This window comes from Poecilia formosa, unplaced genomic scaffold (assembly GCF_000485575.1).
Source record: "Poecilia formosa unplaced genomic scaffold, Poecilia_formosa-5.1.2 Scaffold675, whole genome shotgun sequence".
In the NCBI taxonomy this organism is placed as follows: Eukaryota; Metazoa; Chordata; class Actinopteri; order Cyprinodontiformes; family Poeciliidae; genus Poecilia; species Poecilia formosa.
In genome coordinates, this window is record NW_006800614.1 from 67,220 (window position 1) to 90,872 (window position 23,653).

At 38.1% G+C, this 23,653-nt stretch overlaps 1 protein-coding gene across 1 annotated transcript in view; it reads right to left on the reverse strand.

Annotated features, from left to right (window-relative positions):
• Positions 1-23,653, reverse strand: part of ldlrad3 (low density lipoprotein receptor class A domain containing 3) — a 98,721-nt gene that overhangs the window by 32,067 nt on the left and 43,001 nt on the right. The window contains exons 3-4 of the mRNA XM_007542288.2: positions 13,754-13,879; positions 11,041-11,175 (exon numbers count right to left, since the gene is read on the reverse strand). Of these exons, the coding sequence (XP_007542350.1) occupies positions 11,041-11,175; positions 13,754-13,879 (261 nt within the window). The remainder of the gene's footprint in view (positions 1-11,040; positions 11,176-13,753; positions 13,880-23,653) is intronic.

Genomic DNA, 23,653 nt, shown 5'->3' on the forward strand with positions numbered 1-23,653 from the left:
ATTTTTTTGGGGGGAAGGTAAAAATATCAGAATTGTTCTGTTCAGACTGACATGAAAAAGTTGGATATAGGTCGCATATGGGAAAAAAAAACAGATTTGGGTTACATTTGCCTGCTGTGTGAAAGTAGCTTGAGTTGTTGAGATAATAAGCTTAGAGAAATGTGTCAAGGCAACTGTATCACAGAAAAGAATCAGAAAAATGTGGCTTAGTTGTAATAGCATTGTTACAATTTTTAGTAAGGGCATCTCCACTTCCTTAGTCTTTGATATCATTCAACTCCAGTTTCAACAGATTTTTGCCAGAAAATGTCCAAACATTTTGAGACTTACATTCCTGAAGTTTATAAAGGATAGATTCAAACACTGACTTTGGTTGGATGAATGGATGGATGAACTCATACAAAGTACTTATCAAGCCCTGGAAAATAATCACATCAAATTCCATACTTTTTTTCTACACTTTTCCCAGGCTGCGTAGGGATCCTGTTCTTTTTTCCAATATGACTCCCTCAAGATAAGCTCCTGATTTCCCATCTGAAACTGCAGCAGGCAAGAGCCATAAAACAGCTGAATGACTTTCATACAAAATATATGGATGGGTGCATTAGACATGCTTGGGGAAAAAAAAAGATAATACGGTCGTAAAAATAGCGTGGCAGGAATTAAATTGAGCACTGGACCCCCTAACTATCTTTGGAAATTACTTTGTCCAAATTTAAAAAAAAAAAAAAAAAAAACATTCATCAAAGTCATGCAACATAATTAAGTCCTATTCATGGAACATTTTTGCTACTTTTCTCTGAACTCAACTAAAACTTATGCAGACTAAAAATGTGGAAACAGCATTTCCTTCCTCTTTTGAAAAGAAACAGTTAAGTTGAAAAAAATAATGTAGAACTTAATGAAAATATTTCAAGGGGAAACGCACAAATAAGGAGTGGTTAAATTTCACTTTTCTGTTTCTTCTGTAGCACACTGAACTTATCAGGGACTTCATTAATCATCTTTGAACTTTTGCAAAGAAGCAGTGTTGCAAAGAAAACATGTCTTCCATTAGTTTAGAGCTGTTAGGGATTTTAACAAAATGACTAATGGATTGTCAATTCTAAGAGTCGGTGTGGCCAAAGCACAACTTGCTCTTTATTTCTTCTAATGGGACATTTTATAAAGAAGAAAATGCTTTCGTGAGCCATCTGGAGTCGGCCCAAGACCAACAAGACAGCAACATTTTCTAAATTTAAAGTGCACTGTGAAATGTGCTATGAATGCTTAAAATAATTCAGATGGAGATGTGGAGGGGGCTTCACTCAAGCGATAAACATTTTAAATGGTGATGTTACCTTCTGCTGTCAGACATTTTCGGAGCCTGCAAGGTTCAAATCTATCAGGCAAAGTGTGGTTGGAGGAGAGAAATGCATCCACCGAGGTCATGTCTGATCTGATACTTTTTTTGCAGATCATTAAGCTAATGAGCTTGTCTTTTGAGCTCATTTTTTTTAATCTATTAAGTATTTGGTTACTTCATAATCACATACCATACAAGCTCAGCCAGTAGATGAGACTTGAACTAAATTCACAGGCCACTTTATTAGTATTAGATACACCCTGCAATTGTAAACTTTTACTAAGTCATCTTTAAACCATTTATATAAATTCACTGAGGTCCTATCATGTAATTGGCCGAAAGTGTGAAAGCAATTAAAGTAACATATCCAAGCTGTGGATTTCTGATAGCAAAATATTTTCACCTGAGACAATTAAACAGAACATCCTGGGAAAATCTAAGGATTTTAAGCAGTAGATTATTAAATTAATCTTTAATAATCAGTGAAACAACTTGTGGATACAGGGTAGAAGCTTCAGATTCCTGCATCCAAATTGTCAAAGATAATTGTTTCGAACTCTCTGCTACAGCAGTATCTCTGACAGGCAGGAGGAAAATTCACAAAGTACTGTCAACATATATTTCAACATTTCCTTGAAATTATTCACAGTTTTCACTTTACAAATAGCAATTGCCTTTTCCACTTGAATTGCAACAGGCTCTCATTTTAAACACACAAGACACATCCTTGAGAACAAAATGTGGACATTTGCTTCAACATGAATACCTCACAGTTCAGAGACAAATAAATATTAAATTATTTCAGTCATCTTCAAGTCAATTACATGATGTCTTTACCTGCTTTTCACACCTAAAGAGGCATTTCTCTGCAAGAAAACATCAACTGTGATTAAGTTTGATTTGGGTCTGGTCTATGAGTGGATAATTTCTCACAGATTAAATTGCTTGATTTTCTTTCTTTTTCTTATTTGTTTGCCTTTCAGTAATACCCCAGACTGTACATTTGACAAGTTCTCTTTCAAACGTTTGCTTAACAACATCCAACTTCTATTCTATTTGAAAGGATGTAAAATGTTTGATTTTTTTTCCCCACACATAGCATTTTGCATGTAGGTCAGGATTTTCATTTTAGTCTCATCTGACCACAGCACCTTCCTCCAAAATGTTTAAAGTATCATGGTTTGGTGCAAAATGAAATTCTTAGGGCTTTCTTCCAATGTTTTCTTTTTATATTTTTCTTGATTCTCTTCTGCAAAGAGAAGCAAATAATGTGTTAGTCATCCAGAATACACGACTAACAGTTATTTCAACAGTTTTTTTTTCTATTTACTCTCAGTTATTTCTCTCTTCATAGAAGCTACACCTGGTCTGGCCTTCGTTTGGCTGTGGAGTACGTAATAAAAATCTCAAATTACACACAGTTGGAGAGTACTCACTCAAAAAGCTACTTCTGAAGGGTGCAGGTTATACTGGATTTTCTTTATGGCTAAACTGGGAAAAGGTAGATGAATATTTGCTCCATAATAACACACTAGTATGTTTTTGCCTACTTAAAGCACTAAAGTAAAATACTAAACTACATTGGCATCTGTGGCTGCAATGTGGCAAGAAGACAATTAATACTTTTGTTATACTCTCTGTACGGCATCATGGAGCAAACCTCCGTTATAAGGAAAATAAAGGGACATTTTCTCATATATGTATAAACCAAAAACCTCGCACTTAACCGCAGCTCCCTTCACCTGCATCGTCAGAGATGACTGTTTCAAATTGATTTCTATAGCAGCAGATATGGTAGGTGGAGAATTCACAAGATGCTGTCACTATATATTTCAACATTTTCACGGAATAATCTACACCTTTTTCTTTGCAATATTTCTTTTTTCTTAATTTTACCCACCTTGTTCCAAAAGTTAAATCTCATATTCAGAGAAAGTTGAGTATAAATTAAAAATAATTTTGATAACCCTCCTTGTGTTCCAGATTTTTCAAAAATAACCAGTTCTGCCACGGAGAAGGTTTAGTAAGCTGCTCTGCTGCATACATATCATCCTTAACGCCCACCTCCACTCTTCATCACACTGCACTCCTGAACAGCACTTCTGGTCTATCTCCACTCTTTGGATGATCCCATCATCCTTCTTCTTTCTGAAGGTACTCGAAGGTAAACAAACCAATAATAATAATAATAATAATAATAATAATAATAATAATAATAATAATGATAAGGTGTATCTACAGTCCACATCAGTTGGTGATAAGAATTATTCACAATTTATTCTTGCACTTTGTTGCACTATTAGAAAACTATTGTTTTGTGTGTTTAAACCGAACCACTTTTTTCAAAAAGGAACAAATAAACCCTCTCACAACAGAGGAGCAATTGTTCAGAGCGAAATTCCTCTGGTAGTCGGTGGGCACTGGTCACTACTTGACCAGGATCACCATGGTGACGATATGTTTGGGAGGAAAAGGTTGTTAATTTAAAGGGAGCCTTAAGTATGATGGTTGACTGGTCCAGATTCAAGGACAGGGATGAATCACGCAGCCTCTGGTCCCCAGAGTGACCCTCAAGCAGACACAGCCAATGGCTGCAAGGCTCTTAAAAAAACAGCCACTCTGAAAAGACCAGCACTTAGCCTTGGAGGCTGAGGGGATGAGGGAAGAGACAGCTGAAGATAAAACAAAAGCACATAAAACCCCAGTCAAAGCGCAGAGAGCACTCCCTTTTTTTTCATAGTGCTGGATCTTTAAACTTGCAGCGTTCCCTGCCATATTTAACAAAAACTCACACTGAGCTACAAGCAAAATCTATATCCTCCGCAGTATGAATTCAAACGGACAGGAATCTGCGCAGATGCAACAGCCCAACATCACCACCAGCAGCCAAAAACATTTTTTCCCCAACTGCTTGACCTTCCTCACTTTCACACCTAAGGTCCCTCAGCGCTTCTTTCTGAAATGAATAACACCACCCAAAGCAAAAACCTCAAAGTTTTCCATAGTTCAAGTTCATAGCTCTGTGACATGCGAACCCTCGCCCCTCACTACCAGCACCCCTCTATTTGTGCCTGTCAAGTGTATGTTGGCGCTGATAAACTGGCACTATTACATTCCACTCCCACACCTCAGTCTCCTGCCATTATATTCCTCTACACTATTTCACGCTCCCTCCTACACTGTTCTCTCGCTGCCAGCTCTCTGTGAGCGCTGCTGACAAAGGGCTTGAGGAGATCAGCATCGCGGCGTCACACACATCTTTGTCACAAACACTTGCACATAGATTAATTTGTCATTTAAATCTGCAGCACCTACATTATTTCCATGGCAGCAATCAATTGGGAGGACGTGATTGTGCGAGCAGCTATTAGCAAGGTAAAACGATACCAGCAACGGATGCTGGGTGAAGGGACTTTTAATCACTATGACATTCTTTGTTCTTTATATATCAGACTGACACAATACATTAATGTCTAGTTTACAAGCTGTGTAATAGTGAGGCAGAAATTACTGCTAGGTGTCAGCAGAATGCCACTGTGTATACGTCCCTTTCTGAATTACTGGCGTTTATTGACCCCATAAATGGCAATGCCATGAAGACAGGTTGTCAAATGCGCAGTACTTATGCAAAACAGCAGATGCATAGCTGGAGAATCTATCGCCGAGTTCTTACACGGCCTAAGGAGGATATAACAAACAGAAAGCCGGAGATTACTCAGTGGGAGGGGAGTATCCTTGGAGTTCAAAATGAGGGATTTGACATCTCAGACTGCATGCTCGCCACACAAATCAGAGGTTAGAACTGCTTATTGTGCTATTGGCACGGATAGGGAGGTGGTTGGGCCTATAGCGAGCAAAAAGAAAGTTAATTACCATGCTGTGTTTTAGTTACTGTTAGAACAGACTGCATTCCCCAGACAGGGACTGTGAAAAGAAATAATTCAAGCTCGGAGGCTCGTCGAAATGTACAAAAGAAACTGTCAGGTCTAATTTTCAACAGCAATGTTCTTTGGGGGGAAAAAAGCTAGATGTAGATAGTAGACCTTAAAGTTTAGATACTGGGTTAATATATATTTCTGAAATTCATCACAGTTGCGGCATTTGTTAAGGTTTTTAATCATACTCCAATGACTGTTAGATGTCAGGTAGGTAGCCAACAGTCTAACAGACACAAAGTGTAATAATATCTAATCCAGACCATTATTTTTAAACAAGACGACATTCATAAAGTTATTATGGAAGGATCATCCATGGTTTTTCCTGCTGTGAATTGGTTCTTTACTTTTGCCTTAGGTTCTAGCTAGGCTTCTTTCCCACCATGTCAAGAAAGTTCCTGCACCACTTTAAGACCAAACACCACTGTAAGGTTCTGAAACCTTTTCTGGCCAATCTCTAACTTCGGTTTCAGTTGCTGCATGTGCAAAGGAAAAATTATCCAGGTTCTCTTTCAGGTTTTGACAGCGAGTATGAAAATAAACATTAAATGTTTTATCATCTCATCAACGTAGCTTTTGTGTAGAGTTGGGGGAAAGGGTTCAGGTTAGGGGCAGTTTAGGGGAGCATAAATGCAAAACAGTTTATGAACTTGAAAATGACTGAGTGGTGGGTGCTGAAAACGTTCTTGATATAATCATCTGGCATCTTGCAACGCTCCTCCCGCCCCAATGTTTAATAAAAAGCTTTACACTGTCTGAACCCAATAGAGGCTCCTTCCTATTTAAGACACTGGGAGTCTAGCAGTTCTGATGCAAGGTTCTTTAGACTGATGTAAGAGTCTTTAGCAGATTTGAAGACGGGCTCTTTCATGAAAACTTCTGAAAGCCTTGTTGGCTTGCTAAATTAATTTTGAACTATACGAATATGAGTCTCCTAAAAAAACCTGTTTGCTTTGTAGCTACTTTTGCAAGTATAATGTCGAGACTTCACAAAACATGCAGAAATGATGGCATTAATCTTGCTGATATTCAGGAAGAGGCAGTCCATCATAAAAAAAAAAATCTTTTAAACTTCACAAACTTTTGATATGAATAAACATAAAAACAAAACAACCTTTTGATGTGTATAACTATAGAAAGCATGCCAAGTCTTCAAAGTCAAAATCCCCTTAAACCACTAGGGAGCTTTTGAAGCCCTCACATCATCCTTTGGCCCTCTTTTTTGTTTTTAGTCTCACATCATTTAAAGTTCCCATTACTGCTACAGTTTCTCTCTTCAAAGCTTCAGTCAACAAAAACAGGACAAAACTGCCGCTTCTTTAACTTAAAGGAGATGTGATCATAATTACCATCACAGTCTCATCGCCACATTAGGCTCTGTTTGTCTCTTCAACTTAATTAATGCATAATGAGAGGTGCTGATGTGAGCATTTCGAATCAATTATGATGCTGAAAACAGTCTAAGGGGAGTTCTTTAAAGCACACTGCAGCCCTGCTCATCACTTTTGTTCTTTAAAGTTGTCAGTGGAATGACCTTCGGAGTCTTTTTTTTTTTTTGCAAGTAAATATGCAGACACCACTGACAGAAACCTGAATTTTCTGTCTGTCTGATTGCATCAGCATGAGTTCATGCACTCAAGCGCAAGCACAGGTTGCTTCTATAAGGTGCGTAGATTGACTGTCTTGTTCTCTTTCTGTAAACAGACTGGAAGGATGGGGAGGAGCAAAGAGAAGCTCAGCTTTGCAAAACTAGCTTTAATGTCATGTCTGTTTCCAGAGCTACAACCACCGGGCCTCGGGGCTCGGCTCTCGATGGATGCGCCGCTCATCCTCTCCAGCTTATCGGTATACCTTACTGACTTCTATCCAAATCCCAGCCTTTCGCTGCCAAATCACCTGACTCTTTTTGTTTACCTCTGTCTTCCTGCACATTGTTATTCATTGCTTCCTTGTGACTCCATCTCAGGTTCACTGTGCTATGTTCCTGTGGCGCTCTTTCCATTTCTTTATCTCATGTATCCATTTCAGTGGCCCCATCCCGCACCCTCCGTCTCATTTTGAGATGATTGCACAAAAAACCTGAATCGCTGCATAGCGCTCTTTGCAATTCCATCGCTTGTGTCAAAGATCAACAGCTGGCCCTCAGATTGAACAAACAGTGCCAGCAGCTCTGGTTCTCCTTGTAGCACTAATCAAACCGTTCTGATGGAGCAAGATTCTGGTTATGTAGATTCTACCATTTCACCATTTGTATAACCAAATATACATAAACCCCCTCCCAAAAAAAACTGCAATGTGTCCATCAGCATGCTGCAAGCTACAAAGACAGTGGAAACAAACCTACAGACACTGAAGTAAGTAATTATGAGTAAGAGAAGGGAGTGTTGAACTGAGGAGGAGAGGCAGAGGCGAAAATTAGGGCGATGGTATGCTCAGGTGGCTTAGAGCGGATATTGTACGCCTTATCTGTCACCTGCAGGTCTGTGCTTATTATAGAAAGAGGCAAAGTCAGAGCAGAATGTGAGGCAAGTGTTTGAATGCAAACTGTGGCGAAGCCCTTGCTTCCTCCACAGCACAGAGTGTGGTGGATGAAACAAATTATATAAGCAGAAATAAACATTGGGCTCCTGTGATGTGTTCTAAAGGCCATGAAAATATGAAACTCGCAACCTTTCAGCACCTTCTGCAGAGGCAGCTGCAAAAAAATATGCAGGAGTACATTTAGGTCACCTGTACATCACAGACACACACAAAGACTATATTAAGATCCATGGTTGATAGGGACTGCTGTAGCAAAAGAACACCCATATCTGCTCTATTAAAAATCTGATACTATGAAATAAATATGGCAGACCACGTGAAAAATATTCTGGTGGTTATGTAAAGATGTAGGCATCTATGCTACAAATTCACCTTTAACTTTTCATATTTCATTTCACAGCATTATTGTATCTATTTTGAGAAGGAAATCATACATAGGTGAACTATAGTAACTAATTAATCCAATACGTTGCACTGATTTTTATTTTGGGACATCGAAGTGGATCAAAAATGCACACCACACTTCCAAATTCCCAAACCTCCATTTAACCATTTCATCATTCTGGATTAAAATTATTTGCTACTTTGAGTTTGTCCATTATGCAAAATCTAATCAAAAGCATTTGTGGCTGCAGCATGACAACATGTGAAAAATAAAAAAGAAGGGCTATGGATAGTTTGGCAAGGCGATGTACCATATTTTGGAGATGACACTGTTCTGCCAAAGGCTCGTCTTACTGCACACTTTGAAATAAATTTGCTCGAAGGAAGAGAAGTTTCTGCATTGCTAGATATGTTTTGAAAAGTGGGTGACATAATTGTATTTAGAACCTGCAATGTGCGTCATGTATGAGCCGCAGACATTTAAAGAGATTATGTTTCAAAAATCGAAAATGTCTGATCAACTCGGCCGAATTCAGTAGAAACTACTTGAGTAAATTTTTTGCAAAGGACCTAATAAAACACATTATTACAGAGCATAAATAAAACATTGTGTGTTTGCTTTGATAATTTGCTTTGTTTTGCCCCTGTAACATAAAGGTTTCTCCAAAGCTTTGTAGCTTTGAAGAAAGCTGGACAGCTTTAGTGTTTGCTGAGAGGAATGCCTCTCACAGTTCCTTTGGATGCTACAGTACGGAGATTTGCAGCTGAAGAATACGCTGCAGTTTTCATTCTTCACTTGTAAATAAGGAAATGGAGTGCAGTGGACACAGATACTGATCAATACTCCTTCATCACAATAAAGCTCCATTCAGCATTTTGCGTCTCCGTATTGAGTTGTGGAGTCTGAAAAGCATCGGCTGGTAATGAGGCATTGACTCACTTTGGGTGTCTCTCTCCCACAAAGGCAGAGGAAACTGAACAACTCCAATATTAGGGAGAAAAAAAAATGTCTTAAAGTAATTAGCGAGGGCAAGTAAAACCTAATTTAAATGGTGCTGGATGCCTTGCTTATGTCTTATTAGCTTCATAACGTTACTGTTTGTTTAATTATTGTCACAACAATATATCCTAACTATCAGAAACTGTTCTTTTTTTTGGCATTTTTATCACATTTCAGTTGAATATTAACAATGTTACATTTCTAGCTGTGATTGCTGATACCTAATAGACATGTTCTGTTTTGTTCTTTTTGAAAACATATTTACAAGCTACTAGTAATCAGCCTGACAGCCTCACCATGACGGAGGAGGACGATTTTTATTTCCACATTCGGCTGCTTGTGGATATATGAATGTCAAGGTTAGACTACTGGCAGAAAGTACAGCTGAAGAGTTGACAGTAGTCGACAGCTGTTCCTTTTAATGCCAGAAGAAAATGGAGATCCCAGCCAATTGGATGGCTACCTATAGCAGCAGGTATCTTACCCATCAGTGTGTATACTACCATATGTGTGTGTTTGAGTTGAGCCAGGAAAATGAAGATGGTTCTTCATGGACAAAAGGGCAAAATGAAAGCAGCATATGTCTTTCCTTGCATGGAGGTGATGTTAATTACTTTGAAACACAGACCGTAAGACACATTTTCAATAAGATGTAACTGGGATCCAGATGATGGGAACATTGGATGTCAGTGAACAGCACCTTCTCAATTTAACCATTGGATCTATAGTTTACACAGAGTCTTTATTGCCATCTACTTTGCAATCTGCTGCAGAAGTCCACCTAAGATATTTAAGTCAAATACAACCTGAGTGAATGTTACACATATACCTACTATCACAATTTCCATTTGGAGTGTTGCCACTCATGAATTATAAAAAATGAATATAGATTGACTATGAAACAGAAACTATGACATATATTGGTTTTATGTGATCAGAGCCCCTTCCTATGTTTGCCATTGTCTTACAGTATATGACTTATGGCAAACTGCAGACATTTGGTCCAATGGTTTCCCTTTTTCCACTTTTCTATAAAGCTCAAATTTCTGTGTTCAGTGAATATGACTTATCCTGTGAACAGATTTTCCAACATGAGCTTTAGATCTCAACAGCTCCCCCAAAGGCAACCTGGCCTCCTGGCTGTTTTTCTAATAAATGGTCTATATTTGTCCTGCAAAATTTGCAGTTGTTTTTCACTTTTTATTTTTAGACAGTGGAAGATACAAGCTTGGTGTATTGCTTCTCCTCAGATTTATTCTTGATCTGTCCACAGTGCTCATTTGTCCTCATGGTACTTTTGTTTTTACAAATGTTTTCTAGTAAACCTCTGGGACCCCTAGAAAAAAGCCATATTCACAGAGAATAAATTGCATACAGATTTCTGTGTACACAACATTTTTTTCAAGGGTATCATAGCACAAGGGCGTGAATGCATATGCATGGCACCCTTCCAGATGCTAGCAAGGAATATTGAAAACCACATATAGTTTAATTCTGCTTCTACACTAAATCCCATTACGTCTGCGGTTGTAAGATGACAAAATGTAAAAAAGGTTTAAGGATTATAAATAGCTTTGCAAGGTACAGTATGTTCCTAATCAGGCATAACCAGTGTGTTTGAAGAAAAAGGCAAATCAAATTGCTTGAAAATAGTTTCAGCCTTTTTCCTGCTGCAGTTCAGAGTTCTTCATTAACCATCAATCTTAGGCTGATTATCTTTGCCACGGTAGAGTTTCCATTTCGAGTTTTGTTAAAAAAAACAAAAAAACAAAAACAAAGATTTGCATTCATATTTCCTGTGCATGAATGTTTTCTTGGGAGATTTGAAGACCTACCTGCTGTGGTCAGGCAGAGCTCCTCATCACTGTTGTCCATACAGTTGTCCTGGCCATTGCAGAGAAAGCTTCGGTCTACACAACGGCCGTTTCGACACTTGAAGCGAGTCTCTGAGCACACTAGGGGGTTGCCTGCTGTGGTTGAGAAAGGACAAGTGTCAAAGGTCAGCAATTTGCTCACAGAAGGTCTTAGAGACAAAGTTTCTATTCAAACTGGCTACAACTGAAAAACAGGAAACAATTTATGAGAGACCTGAATCACGTTAAATATAAACAAATAATCTACAGGCAGAACTGCAGTTGTTTTATTTTCAGCTTCTCCCCAACCTGCACCATTTCATTCTGCTAAAATAAAATAAAACTGAGCTTCACCAGATGACCACTGGAGATGGGCTCCCCCCCTTCTCCCCCCGGGACTTTGAAAGGATAAGCGTGTTCAGATAATGGATGGAAGAGGATATTTGAAGGGCATTTTCTTTTTGTAAATGATAAGAAAAAATATAAACTTGTTCATGATATGATTGGTAAGTTCTGATAAAAGCCTAAATCCAGAGAAAAGAATAAAAACATGCCAAATCCCACTCGGAGCCACAAACTCCTTTTTAACTCGTGTTCAGCCCTTTTGTCTTCGTTCTACTTCTTAAAAGGAGGCATAATCACCTTCTGAGAATTTTCACACAATTACACAGTTGTGACGCAGTATTTGCTGCGAGCTTGGAGCAAAGCTCCTTTAAATGGAACGATTAGATAGTTGAGTGTGAGCCCTGCAGGCAAAGAACATTGTCTTTGACAATGGCGAGTGATAGAAGTGATTCTCAGAGGGAAAGCAGTGAAGTGGTTCTGTGAGAAGAAACTTTATTGGAAGTCATGCAATTCAAACGAGTGGAGATGACTTGACTTTTTTCAAATAAAGGTGACAGAATTGGAAGTGTTAATCCAAGATGCTACTAATATATGGGACATGAGAAAAACAATATAGAAATACTTAAGGAATATAGGTTAACAGAAAAGTAAATGTAGAGCACAAAAATTTCTAATTTTTAACCAGGATATTTTTTTATAGACTTCTGCTATACTCAAAAATAACATCTAAGCCGGGGTTTCATGTAACTTTTGTTAGCAATGTCTCATTATTCATATGCAGAAAAGTATAAATAAAATGAAGGAGGACTGAAGGGAAGGAATAAAGACATTGGAGAAACATTATGAGAAATGTGTAAATATACAGTTGTTCATGAATGCTTGGTTTTTACTTCCTTATAGCAAATTTACTGTCAGAACAGGTCAGATTTCTAAATAATAGTTTTAAACTATTATGTCTAAAGGATTAAGCGATACATACCCTAATATGACAAAATGTTGTCAGATTCCTCTTTGCCTGTCTTAATTTGACCTGGAAGTGACAAGTGAAAAGGTGATCCTCTGGGAAGTGCCTCAAGAAACTACGAGTATTACAAATTCAAATGTTCTTAACTGAAGACTTTATCTTTGTTCTGCTTCAGAAGTTTCACCTGACAGTTCAAAAGATTCAACTCTGGATTTAAGTCTGTAACCTAAAAAGAACAGTTTCTTCCTGGAAATGTGTTTTGCGCTCAGCTCACATAGCATTCCCTCAACCCCACAACGTGTTCAACTGTGAGGACACCTTGACCTCCTGGAAGACGAGTGAGTCTGTCTTGTTGATTTTCATTAATTTAAAAGCCAGTGTACAGTAGAGTGCGTAAAATTCTTGCCATATTTTTGTTTTATTACAATGCGCAGTAGTAAGTTTAAGCTAAGTAGAAAGTCCTTCAAAAGAGAGATCTGCTTCTTCAATTGTGCTGCCAGGCAAATGGTACGTCGCACCAGTAACACAGTTTGCACAATTAAAATGTGACATTTTGCAGTTTTTAAAGGAAACGTCACCAATGTTTAAACTTAAGTATTCCAGACAGTTTGCAAGAATAAGATAAAGATAAATATTTATTATCTCCTGAAAGCTTGTATAAATGTTCAAAAGAAAACTGAATGTCAAAAGAGAGTCCAGAATAAAATGAATACAGACATATTTTTAATTATTAAATCAAACAAATTATAATGGTCAAAGGTTGCAAAAATCTTGAGTTTTGCTTTTATTAATGACAGCAAATGACAAGCTTTAACAATAGCTGCATATTTGTACATCCTACAGACCCTTTTTTTTTTTGCAAAAGTTGGAATATCTGATGGTTAACCAATCCTGTTTAATAAATTAATGAATAATTCCTTCGTCGTTGACAGTCAGAAGCTATGCATTGAAAACATCAAAATGGTGATGTAGTATTTTGGTAAACATAGACCTGGTCCAATAAATAAACCCTATAAACTTTACTGTCCAATACGCTGTAATTTTTTTTCACATTTACACAAAATCCAAATGATCTCTGACATGGAATTACAAATGAAGTTCATCACTCAATCTTGCCATCCGGTCCAGAACTCCCTTCACAAAGTGAAATTAAACCTTCCTGGAAAATTACTAGTGTCTATCACCACCCTAACACTCTGCTCAGATTTTGCAGGAGTACTATTTAAATATCTCATGCCAGGAAGCCACATTTTTGGCCCTCTCTCATCCATAAAGTGTAATGACCTGAGGCTGGTACATCTTGGAACAAACTATAACGTTTTGTGACTGTGGCCTGGAAGCATATGAGTGTTGCTCAGCTTGGACACCACGGTGTGAGAGACTCACTGCAGTTCTCCTCGTCGCTCCCATCAGGACAGTCGCTGAAGCCATTGCAGCGGAACCTTCCGATGATGCAGTGGACACCATTAGCACAGGCGAAGAATGTGGAAGAACACTTAGACTTGACCTTAGCTGTCAGGACACAGGGAGTCAGGAGACATGTCACAAAGAGGGACAAAAGATTAGTCTGTGCATAATAAGCAGATGCAACTGCAGTTTTCAATGTGCTACATCATATTTTGTAACAGTATTAGCTTTAAATACGATGCATAAAGAAAAGGAGGAACTACCCAAAGAAGTCAACTGGGTTTTCTTCAAGGTTTTTTGTCGATAAAGCAATTTGCACAAATACTCTATTTCCAACTGAAAACTCTGAACCGAACATAAATAATATTCAAGGTCCAAACTTCAGAACAAATGTGTTGTTATAGAGACACATTACTATTCAGCACATATTTCTCATAAGGTTTACCTTCACTTTCGAACAAATATGACACAAAAGGATAGTTCTGCACACCAGGAACCAATAGGTGAAACCAAGTTACCAGCAAAGACAAAGACAGCAAATTGCGTGGGAGAGTGCTTGCATAGATCCCATCATCGATCAGCCTAAGTAGGCCATGGGTCTTATCTCCAAGGACAGGCCTGAGACTTGAGTGACAAGCCTGCAGAACATCAATGTTCACTGGACTCAGTTTAGCACAAACCCCACTAGCTTTTAGCTCATCTTGATCTTCCCTGGGAGCAAGAACAAAAAAAACAGAAAACAAAAACGTGTGGGCAGGAAATAATAGCATATGGCTAAGTTGACTGTAACAATACTGGGCTGCTGAGGCCTGAACACATAAAAGAAAAATGGATAAAAGACGCTACTGCTACTGTTTTTACAAACAAAGTCATCTCGTACATCTCCTTTGCTTTGCTTTGCTTCGGTTGCTGTTAAACTGCTTCGGAGTTATTCTCCTCAGGTACAAAAGCTTGAAAAAGTACTCCTATTTGTTTAACTTTAAAACCTTTCCTCGTGTCACATCCAAAACCGTTGAAATATTTTTTATCTTATTGCTTTGGGTAGGTCCATAACGTATAAAATCACTTTAAAGATTTACACAAAAAAAAGTGCATAATTGAAAAGTAGGGGGTAAAGTGATGCATAGTTTTCAAAACTTTACAAATAAAAAGTGTGGAAGTCATTTGCAATCAATCCCCTTTCCTCCAATGCCCCAAAATAAATTCCATTGAAACCGTTGACTTCAGAAGTCGTCTTATGAGCAAATAAAGCCCACCTGCATGTGATTTAACTTTAGTGTAAATACCACAGTTCAGCGAAGGCCTTAAAGTTGTTAGACCAAGTAAACAAGAGTAAGAAGAAACAAAAATAAATATTTTTGGTCAGCATGCTAAATGTGTGAAAATCAACATGGTTCAGACCTAAATTCATCTCAGAACATTTGACAAGACCTAAAAACCGATTGTATGCAAACACTGTACATTCTTAGAGTGAGTTATTTTGCAAATAGAGGGCATGATTTCAGTCTCTAGAAACTGGTACAGAGATCGGAAGTCTTGCAGATGTAGAAAAAAATGGCTCTACAAAGTATTAAATTAGGAGAGGCACAGTAACAATCTACAACTAAACATTTTATACTTTATTTGTAAAAATTACACATATGATCCACTACTTTGCACTATTTTGTATGGGTCAAGCTCATAAAACTCCCAAGTAAAACTGAAATAATACAATAAAAGAACACATGAAAGGATTAAAAGTATTCTGATGTCTATTAAATAGAAAAAAAAAAGTTGAAACAGAAAAAGTTAATTGGCAGCCAATAAATCTGAAAACAACCCACAAAGTATTGTGTGTATTGTATATTCTCTTTGTTTTCTGTACTGAACACAAAGGGTGGAACTGGCCTTCTCATAGGCTGGCAAAGGGTTGTCTCAAATGCCAGGGGCACACATTTTTCCCTGCACAATATACTTTGGCAGACTGATTTATGAGCTCTTTCAAGCCGGGTATATCAGGGTGAGGGGAGAGGACGCATAACAACCGCATTGGTTTTGGAGCGTGCATCCCTGGGATGAAACGTAATCCGCTGGATGCAGGAGGAAGACCGGATAGCAACCAATCTATGTGTATGTTATCTAGGGAGTCTTTGTTTACCTGGATGGCGGAAGCTCTGCTCAGCCAAATCACATTTTGCATGCTGTATCACATTCATTAGAGCCAAAGGAAGAAAAATAGACAAGCTTCAGGGCTGTAGAAGAAGCCAAAATAAAATAATGATAATAAAAATACTCGCCGCTGCAGAAGACTGAGGTAAAAATTAATTTAGCAAAAAAAATAAAAATAAACATCATTTTTTATTCTCTATCTGCATTTATATAACATCTGCTGTATTTCAATGTTTTTTTTTTTTCCTGAGAATTTCATTGTGTACTTGTCAGCTAAGATTGAAAGTTTCTACTTTGCTTTCACACAAGTTTGTCTCTCTCTATTTTTGGTGCTCTGCGAGCTTTGCTAAAAGAAGTGTTTTCTGCAAGAAGCTTCGTCAGTCACTTCCTCCCTCATCTGAATCCTCATTACCGCTTTAACTGCTGGCTACGATTCATCTCAGTCAATGTTTGCGCTTCAAATTAGCTCAAAAGTCAAACGAAGGGCAAACTCATGAGTGGAAAGCTGTGGGTGGGAGACGCAGAGCCCATCGGAAGGATAAACTTAATGTGCTTAGCTGTATTTTGTGGCTTTTTAGCCATTTATAACCTGAGCCAAGGAGTTTTGAGAGCAGGAAGTTAAAAAATTAATTACATGGAGAAAGCAGAGGGTAGAAGACATGCCAAAGATAAAAACTTATTAGCTTTTGACTTTTATTCTATGAAAGTTTACTGGTTCAATAGTCCTGAACTTTGGATGTAAACACTGCTGTCTACCCTGATATTACCGACAATCAGTTCTGTTCCACCTTGCTCATAAACCTTTGTGCAGTTTCTGCTTTACTGATGCCAAATATTCCTCCATTTCGCTCACCCTGTTTTTTTAGAAGTTGTTTACAAAAATCAGACAGAGTGTTGGACTGCTTCCAAACTTTGCTCCAATGTTCAGCTAAGCAGCACAAATGAAAACGAATGAGGTTAGCAGTTGAGCTCGTTCCTTGAGGAAAGACTATCACTAACAGAAAAGCATGGCAGTTTCACAATAAAGCACACCGTTGGTGGACACACACCCGCATGCACGTGCACACACACACACGCACGCGCACGCACACACACACACACACATGCAAACATAGAGGCAGAGAAACAAACAGATAAGCCTGTCCATTGTCTCTCTGTTTTACGGCTTGCTACTGAAAATGCCTCTAAGCTTCTTTGACTGAAACAACTTTAAGACAAAATCCACAGCTTTTGTTTGGTATTTATATTTATATCCCACATAAATAAAAACACTATACTGTACAGGTGTTTATCGAGGCATTAGAAGAAGTTAGTTTATTACACCATTCAAATTAAAATAGCAGCTACTTGTAATGTTACAGGGTTAATGAAGAACGGAGGTTATTGTGATGACGTATTTAAGGCGGAGTGTCAGAAAGAGCAGGAGCTTCTTAAAGAAACAGAAGCTAATTACAAGGTGTTAAATTGCAAAGTCAGTTCTCTTGTAAGTCAAGTTCGATACATCTGCAGCATTTTTTATAACAACTGAAGGTAGCACAGTTACTTCATTATGCTATAAAATGTCACTATGTGCCTGGAAAACAAATATATCTACCTCTTTAATAGTTGATTTTAACTAATCTGCATTATTGGACCTGGAGTCACTCATCTTCCTCTTGTCAGAAATCCATAGATTTTCCATTGAGCTTAGTCCAATCATTTTGCTGTTAATGGTCACTAACCAGGTACTGGTACTTGGGGCAGTTTGGGTACCAAGTTCTATAGGAAAATAAAATCACTATCTTTGTAAAACTTGCCAAAAGATGGGAGGAAAAGCAGCTGACTTTGGACTTGATAAAATACAGAGCAATATCAGCGGATAACATGGCTCCCCAAATCATCACAGACTGTGGAAACTTAACAATGGACCAACTTGGATTCTGTGCCTTCCTGTTCTACTTTCAGGTTCTGGGACATTAATCTCAATACTCTGGAGACAGCAGTAACCCCAGTTGCTTGTACAGCATTGTATACCAACCACTTTCCTTCCCCTAAACCTTCCAGTAATGGGCTTAGAAACAGCAATGAGAGCAGACAGCTTCCTTCTAAATAAACTTTTGTGACTTATCCCCATTAAGGAGGGTGTGAGGAGTGTCTGCTGGACACCTGTGGAATTAGCAGTCATCCAGATGATTGGACAGGTCAAAATATAACATTTTTGGATGGCAAATTCTTTATTTTACTGTTTTTTTTATATAACATTTTAAAGTTCTGAGAAAACAGTTTTGCCATTTTGTTAACTCTAAGCTAACAAAGCTAAAATTAACAGAAAAAGTTTGTAATTTTGTGCAATACATTAGTTTCATTTCTAGATTTGAATCACTCAACTTTATTGAAAGATAATGGAGAGATAATTTTACTATTCTCACACTCTGAAAGGTAAAACAAAGTGTTGTATGTTGGAAATGAAAATTAGTCTTTACATAATCTTGGTGAAAGTAAAAACATATATTTAAACACATATAATATTGTTGTTTGCTTTCATTACCCCTGTGGCTTCAGGATTAATATCTGGTTTGTATTCAGGATCCTGTGCTCTGCTGCGTTCACTTATTCACCTCTTTACCCTCCAACCCCTACAGCCTTGCCCCGAGACACACACACACACACATGCACATCCGCCCTTTTCTTTCCTTCCTTGGTTCCTCCAAGAACAGAATAACTTTCGATACAGGTAAGCTCGGTCATGGTGCATGATTGACAGAGTGTGGAGAAGGCCTGGGAGAAGAGACTAACAAGAAAGAAGGCACGGAGAGCAGAGGAACGAGATAATAGAAAGCGAGAAGGAGTGGAGACAGCTGAGGACATCAAAGGATTCTCTGACCTTGCTGGGCATTTCTGAGGGGGAAAAATCAATAGGTAATGGAGTCGCAGTGTAAGCAAGAAGCAAACGGGCAGTTTCACTCAAACAGGCCCTGTGATCAAAATAATCACTCTGTACATTTTACTGTCTATGCCTTATAAATGCACTGTAAAGCAGAGTAGGCTTTTATAGGAGAAATTACAATATAGAGCTTCCTTCAATTCCAGGGGAAAGCATTCGTAGGCTTCTGGCATCCTGCAAATCTATCAAGTTTCATGGTAAATGATACAGCAATTCTAGTTTGTATGCCATGCAGCAACAGCATGAAGAAGAATGCTGTCATAATTTACCAGCTTCTGGTAAGAAAAAAAGAAAAAGAAAAGTGGAGCAAAAGAAGGGAAAACCTAAAAAAAGCAGAGTGTAATTTATCAGATCCACGAACCAACGCAATATCCATCATACGCAGAAAATGGCAACACAGTTAAACAGACTCATTTTGGTTGTTCCTATTAAACAATAATTTTCTTAAAAGAAGAAAGACACTTTTTTTCAATGGTTTAAAGATTTCAAAGCAATTACTTTTTCTTAATTTGTGACTATTGATGTGACAAATTAGCAAGACCAAAAGAAAAAAAAAAGACTGGGACAAAGCAAAATAAAAAATGAAAACATGATGCTGGGAGTCTAATAAATATTTCATCCTTGTCCCTTCGTATTAATTACAGTCGGTCATTGATCAGAAACGCATTAAGGGAATACAATCCACCAGACATGTCATAAAACCTTTCTTTGATTTTCAGGCTTTCCCTTATTTTAATGTTTTATATTTTATTTATCTATCATACCTTTGTCTCAGTTTTTTTTTCTCTCTCTTAGTACAAACCAATATTTGCACAGGTTTCAGAATCACAATTTCCAAAGTTAAACTCCCTTTTTCCTTAATAATGAGTTAAAGAGTTTGTATTAATCAACTTTTATTATAAATTAACAGTCGCTTTGCAGCTGTCTATATTGGCACTTAATTAGTAGGGCAAAGCAGTTTTTCCTTTTTAGGAAATTATACTTGGTTTGACCATCACTTGCTCATATAAACATCTAGACTGATCAAATCTATACTTGATTGTTCTGCACTGAGCAAACATCTTTCCTTTGCCTCCTGCTTATCTGCTTTCTGCAGCACATTCCGGTGGATGTCGAGGTGTTCAAAGGCCAGAAGAGATATAGAAGGATATAAGTTCTGTGTCTGCCCCAGTGTTGTTATCCCAGTGGAACAGAAACCCTCCAAAGAGGCTCCATGGAGACATCCAATAAATCCATACTACAAACACATTCTGCAAAACACTGCTTTAGATGGAGTCAAAAGAATAAAGAATAGTTTTTATTCTACTTGTAAAAACATTAATATTTTTTTATGGTCGTTTGTCACCTATAGTGGCCTTTATTTGATCATGAAGCAAAAGGAAAGTTGGTTGTGAGAGGGGCATGTAACAAAGGTCAACAGGTAGGGACTCAAACCCAAGACTACAGTGCAGAAGACTGAGGTCTCCATACATGGAAAACAAACAAAAACAAAAAAAAAAGAACAAAAAAAAAAAACGCTTGAATCTGTTCTAATCTCACTTCTTGTGGAAATATTGTCATATTCTTGCCTTTGGAGTTGAATGTAGTGTGACACCCCTAATTGGGGATTGTTGAGAAATCAACAATTTTCCAAATAATAACTTCAGTGAGTGTTCCTATCGATTTATCACTCTTGCACTTTGGAAATGCCCACTTAAGATCGGAGCATAGCTTGAGTAGGTTAAGCTCAGTATTCTGGTGGTGAGAGTAAGTATGGTAATGAGCTTGTAAAGGCAGTGTGTTGCTCGAACGAATCAGTTACTACTTTCAATTTCAAACATTTTTTTTACTCTCACGTGTCCCACAGCTGACTCATCAGTTGGTAGGTTGAGCTTATAGACACGCACCCTATATCAGCCTTTCATTCTTGGTCCAAAGGATGTGATTTCATTTTTTTCCCAAGGTTTCCTATCTCAATCAGTTAACAGAGCACAAAAACAACACTGTGTCTTTCTTATGAGAACTGCTGCCTGCTGTTATCTTCCAAAGACAGCAGAGTGAAACCAGAAAAAAAGGATAAAAAGAAGAAAAAAAAACAAAACCTCTTGCTGCTGCACATCAACGCTGACTGATTGCTAGATTTATCCATGAGTGTGTGTCATTTGGCTCACCTGAAAAAACAAATAGCTTTTCAAAAGGCAAATGTCTGAATACTGACAAAAAAAAATCCCAGCAAGCTAACCAGGTTTCCACGGATTAAGAGACTAAAACACCAATCTTCTCTTTGTGTTAAAATTTCATGTCGTGGCCGCTTTTCTTATCACATGAACACACCCTGCTAATCTTGACAGTCCTTTCCCTTTACATGATGAGACTGCTAAAGGACTGCAGCATGTAAGCTCTTAATTTAAGAAAAAAAAAACAAAAAAAAACACCTCAGCATTCTTGAGCATGTTCCACCCCTGCTGTTAAGCACAACTTGTTGCTGTTGATAAGCATTTAGAGGCTCTTTTCAAGTCAATATCTCAAAGGAATCCAGTGGAGGTCAGTACACAAGGGAAAAAAAAGTAGCCCAGTTGCTTTGGCTCCAGGCTCAGGCTTGTGTTTTTAATCCTCAAAGTGATAATGTAGAAATAATCTTTAATATGATCAAGGACAATATCAAACAGAGGATTTTACTTAGCTCCTAAATGTTACGTCGATATAATTACATCAATAAACAGGGGAGCGGGAAATCGAAACTCCCAATAATTATAACCCCCACTGTTAAGAAGCAGACACTTTGAAACAAATAACACTGCCTTTGTGTGTTTGTGGGAACGCAGTGTCCCCCACTGAGTTAAATAATTTACAAAAATACAAAATAATCACATAATTTTCAAAAAAAGATTATATTTAAGCGAACTAAATAACACAAAGCTGGATGATATTTGGATAAACCCACCCATGTCATCAGCTCATATTGTCAACATACCGCAATGCAATACATTTGAATTCCTTTCAGAAACTTAACCCACAGGAGTTATCTCTTGGCAACTGCCCTATACAGTACGTTGTTTTTAAATCTTTATTGTATTTATTTATTTACAGAAATCTAAAAATGTGGCACATATACTCAGGCCTTCTGAATCAGTAATTTTTGCAACAATCACAGTTGCAGGTCTTATGGAATTTGTTTCCATCAACACCACACATGTAGAAAATGACATCTCTGCCTTTTCTCTGTAAAATAAAAGGAGCTCAATCAGACTGGATGGAAGATTTTTGAGAACATGAATTTTCAAGTTTACCTCAAAGAAACTTCATTGATTCTTTTGTTCCATGTTAAGTACTGTCGTAATTTTGGAAGGTGAACTTTCACCCCAGTCTAAAGTCTCTCAGGTTTTCTTCCTGTACTGCCCTGTGTTTAGCATCATCCATCTTCCCATCAGCTCTGGCATACTACTCTACCTCTGCTGGTGAAAAGCATCCCATCAAATGATGATGTTAGTACCACGTTCAAAAGAACAGGTTGATTTGGTTAGGACATTTGATTCACCTGTTTTGCATGTAGGTTAAAAAGAGTTGAATTTAGGTTCATCTGACTGGCTTCCATATTATCTTTGCTGCATACACTGCTTGTAGCAAACTGTAACTAGGATTCCTCACGGCTTCCATTCAACAGTGGCATTTTCTTTCCCTGTTCCCTGTTCAGGTTTGTAAAGAGCATGACTAAGAGTCGTCATGATGTGAGTTCGCCATGCCCGAGTTACGAATCTCTGCAGGTCCTTAACAGTAACCATGGGTATGTTGTATGCTCTGAATTTTAATTAGAGAGATCAAAAAAGGGAATTAATATCTTCACATGCCACAGTTCCGTGATTTTTATTTCAAAAAAAGTTTTGAAAAGCATGCCCTTCTCCCCTCCCGCTTCACAGTTATGCACTGGAGTCTTGGTATAGATATATATCCTATTTAAATACACTAAATGTTGTGAGATAAATATATTTTTTTTAAAACTTGAAGGGGTATAAATGTGCTTGCACAACACTGTCTGGAACTGGTGAGACATGAAAGTAATTTCCCTTTATTAAGATCCAGTGTACAAATTTTAAAAATGCCATCTAAATTTTAAACACAGTCATGTCTCCAGCCACTGAACACTGTTTAGCCTTTGCAGGAACTTAGCAGTCAGTGAAAAGCCATTTCTTAATGTCATGGTGTTCTTATCTTTTGTCTCTGAGCACTACTGGTCCCGCTGATGGTCAGAGAAGTAAAAGCTGAACTTTTACAGATGGATGTACATGGTGCGTTCTGAACACATGAATTCTCCCACACAAAGAGGGCATGACCATGGCCTGCAGGTCTGCTTCTTCTGAACAATCACTGCTTTGAAAAGTGCTTCTGTCTTTCTTCCCCTCTCTCTCTATCCAAGACCCATTTTTACAAGGGCCTACGTCTTTGATTCCCCACTTCTTGCTGTATGCATCACGTCCACTCCCACTTTCGGCCCTGCAATGTTTCTGCTGTCTTGCTTGCTCATGCCTTGCTCAGACAAGGGCAAAGAGGCTAATCCTGGCTCTGAGGCCCAGTAAGCTCAGTCAGCTCTCCCCCTTCTCTCTTCTGTCAGCAAACATTTCATCTGACACTCTCCTAGGCCGGTGTTATGGACACCAGGGAGCAGGATAGTACTTTTGACCTCTTTGTGAGGAATTATTCAGGACCATGCCCTCCTAATCTCCGCCTCAGGTTCACTTGATCATGCCAACAAATATATTAATGATTCTGTTCCAGCAAAATAATGCAGCTAAATGCTTGTGTTGGTGTTTTCCACTGAAGGTAGTATATTG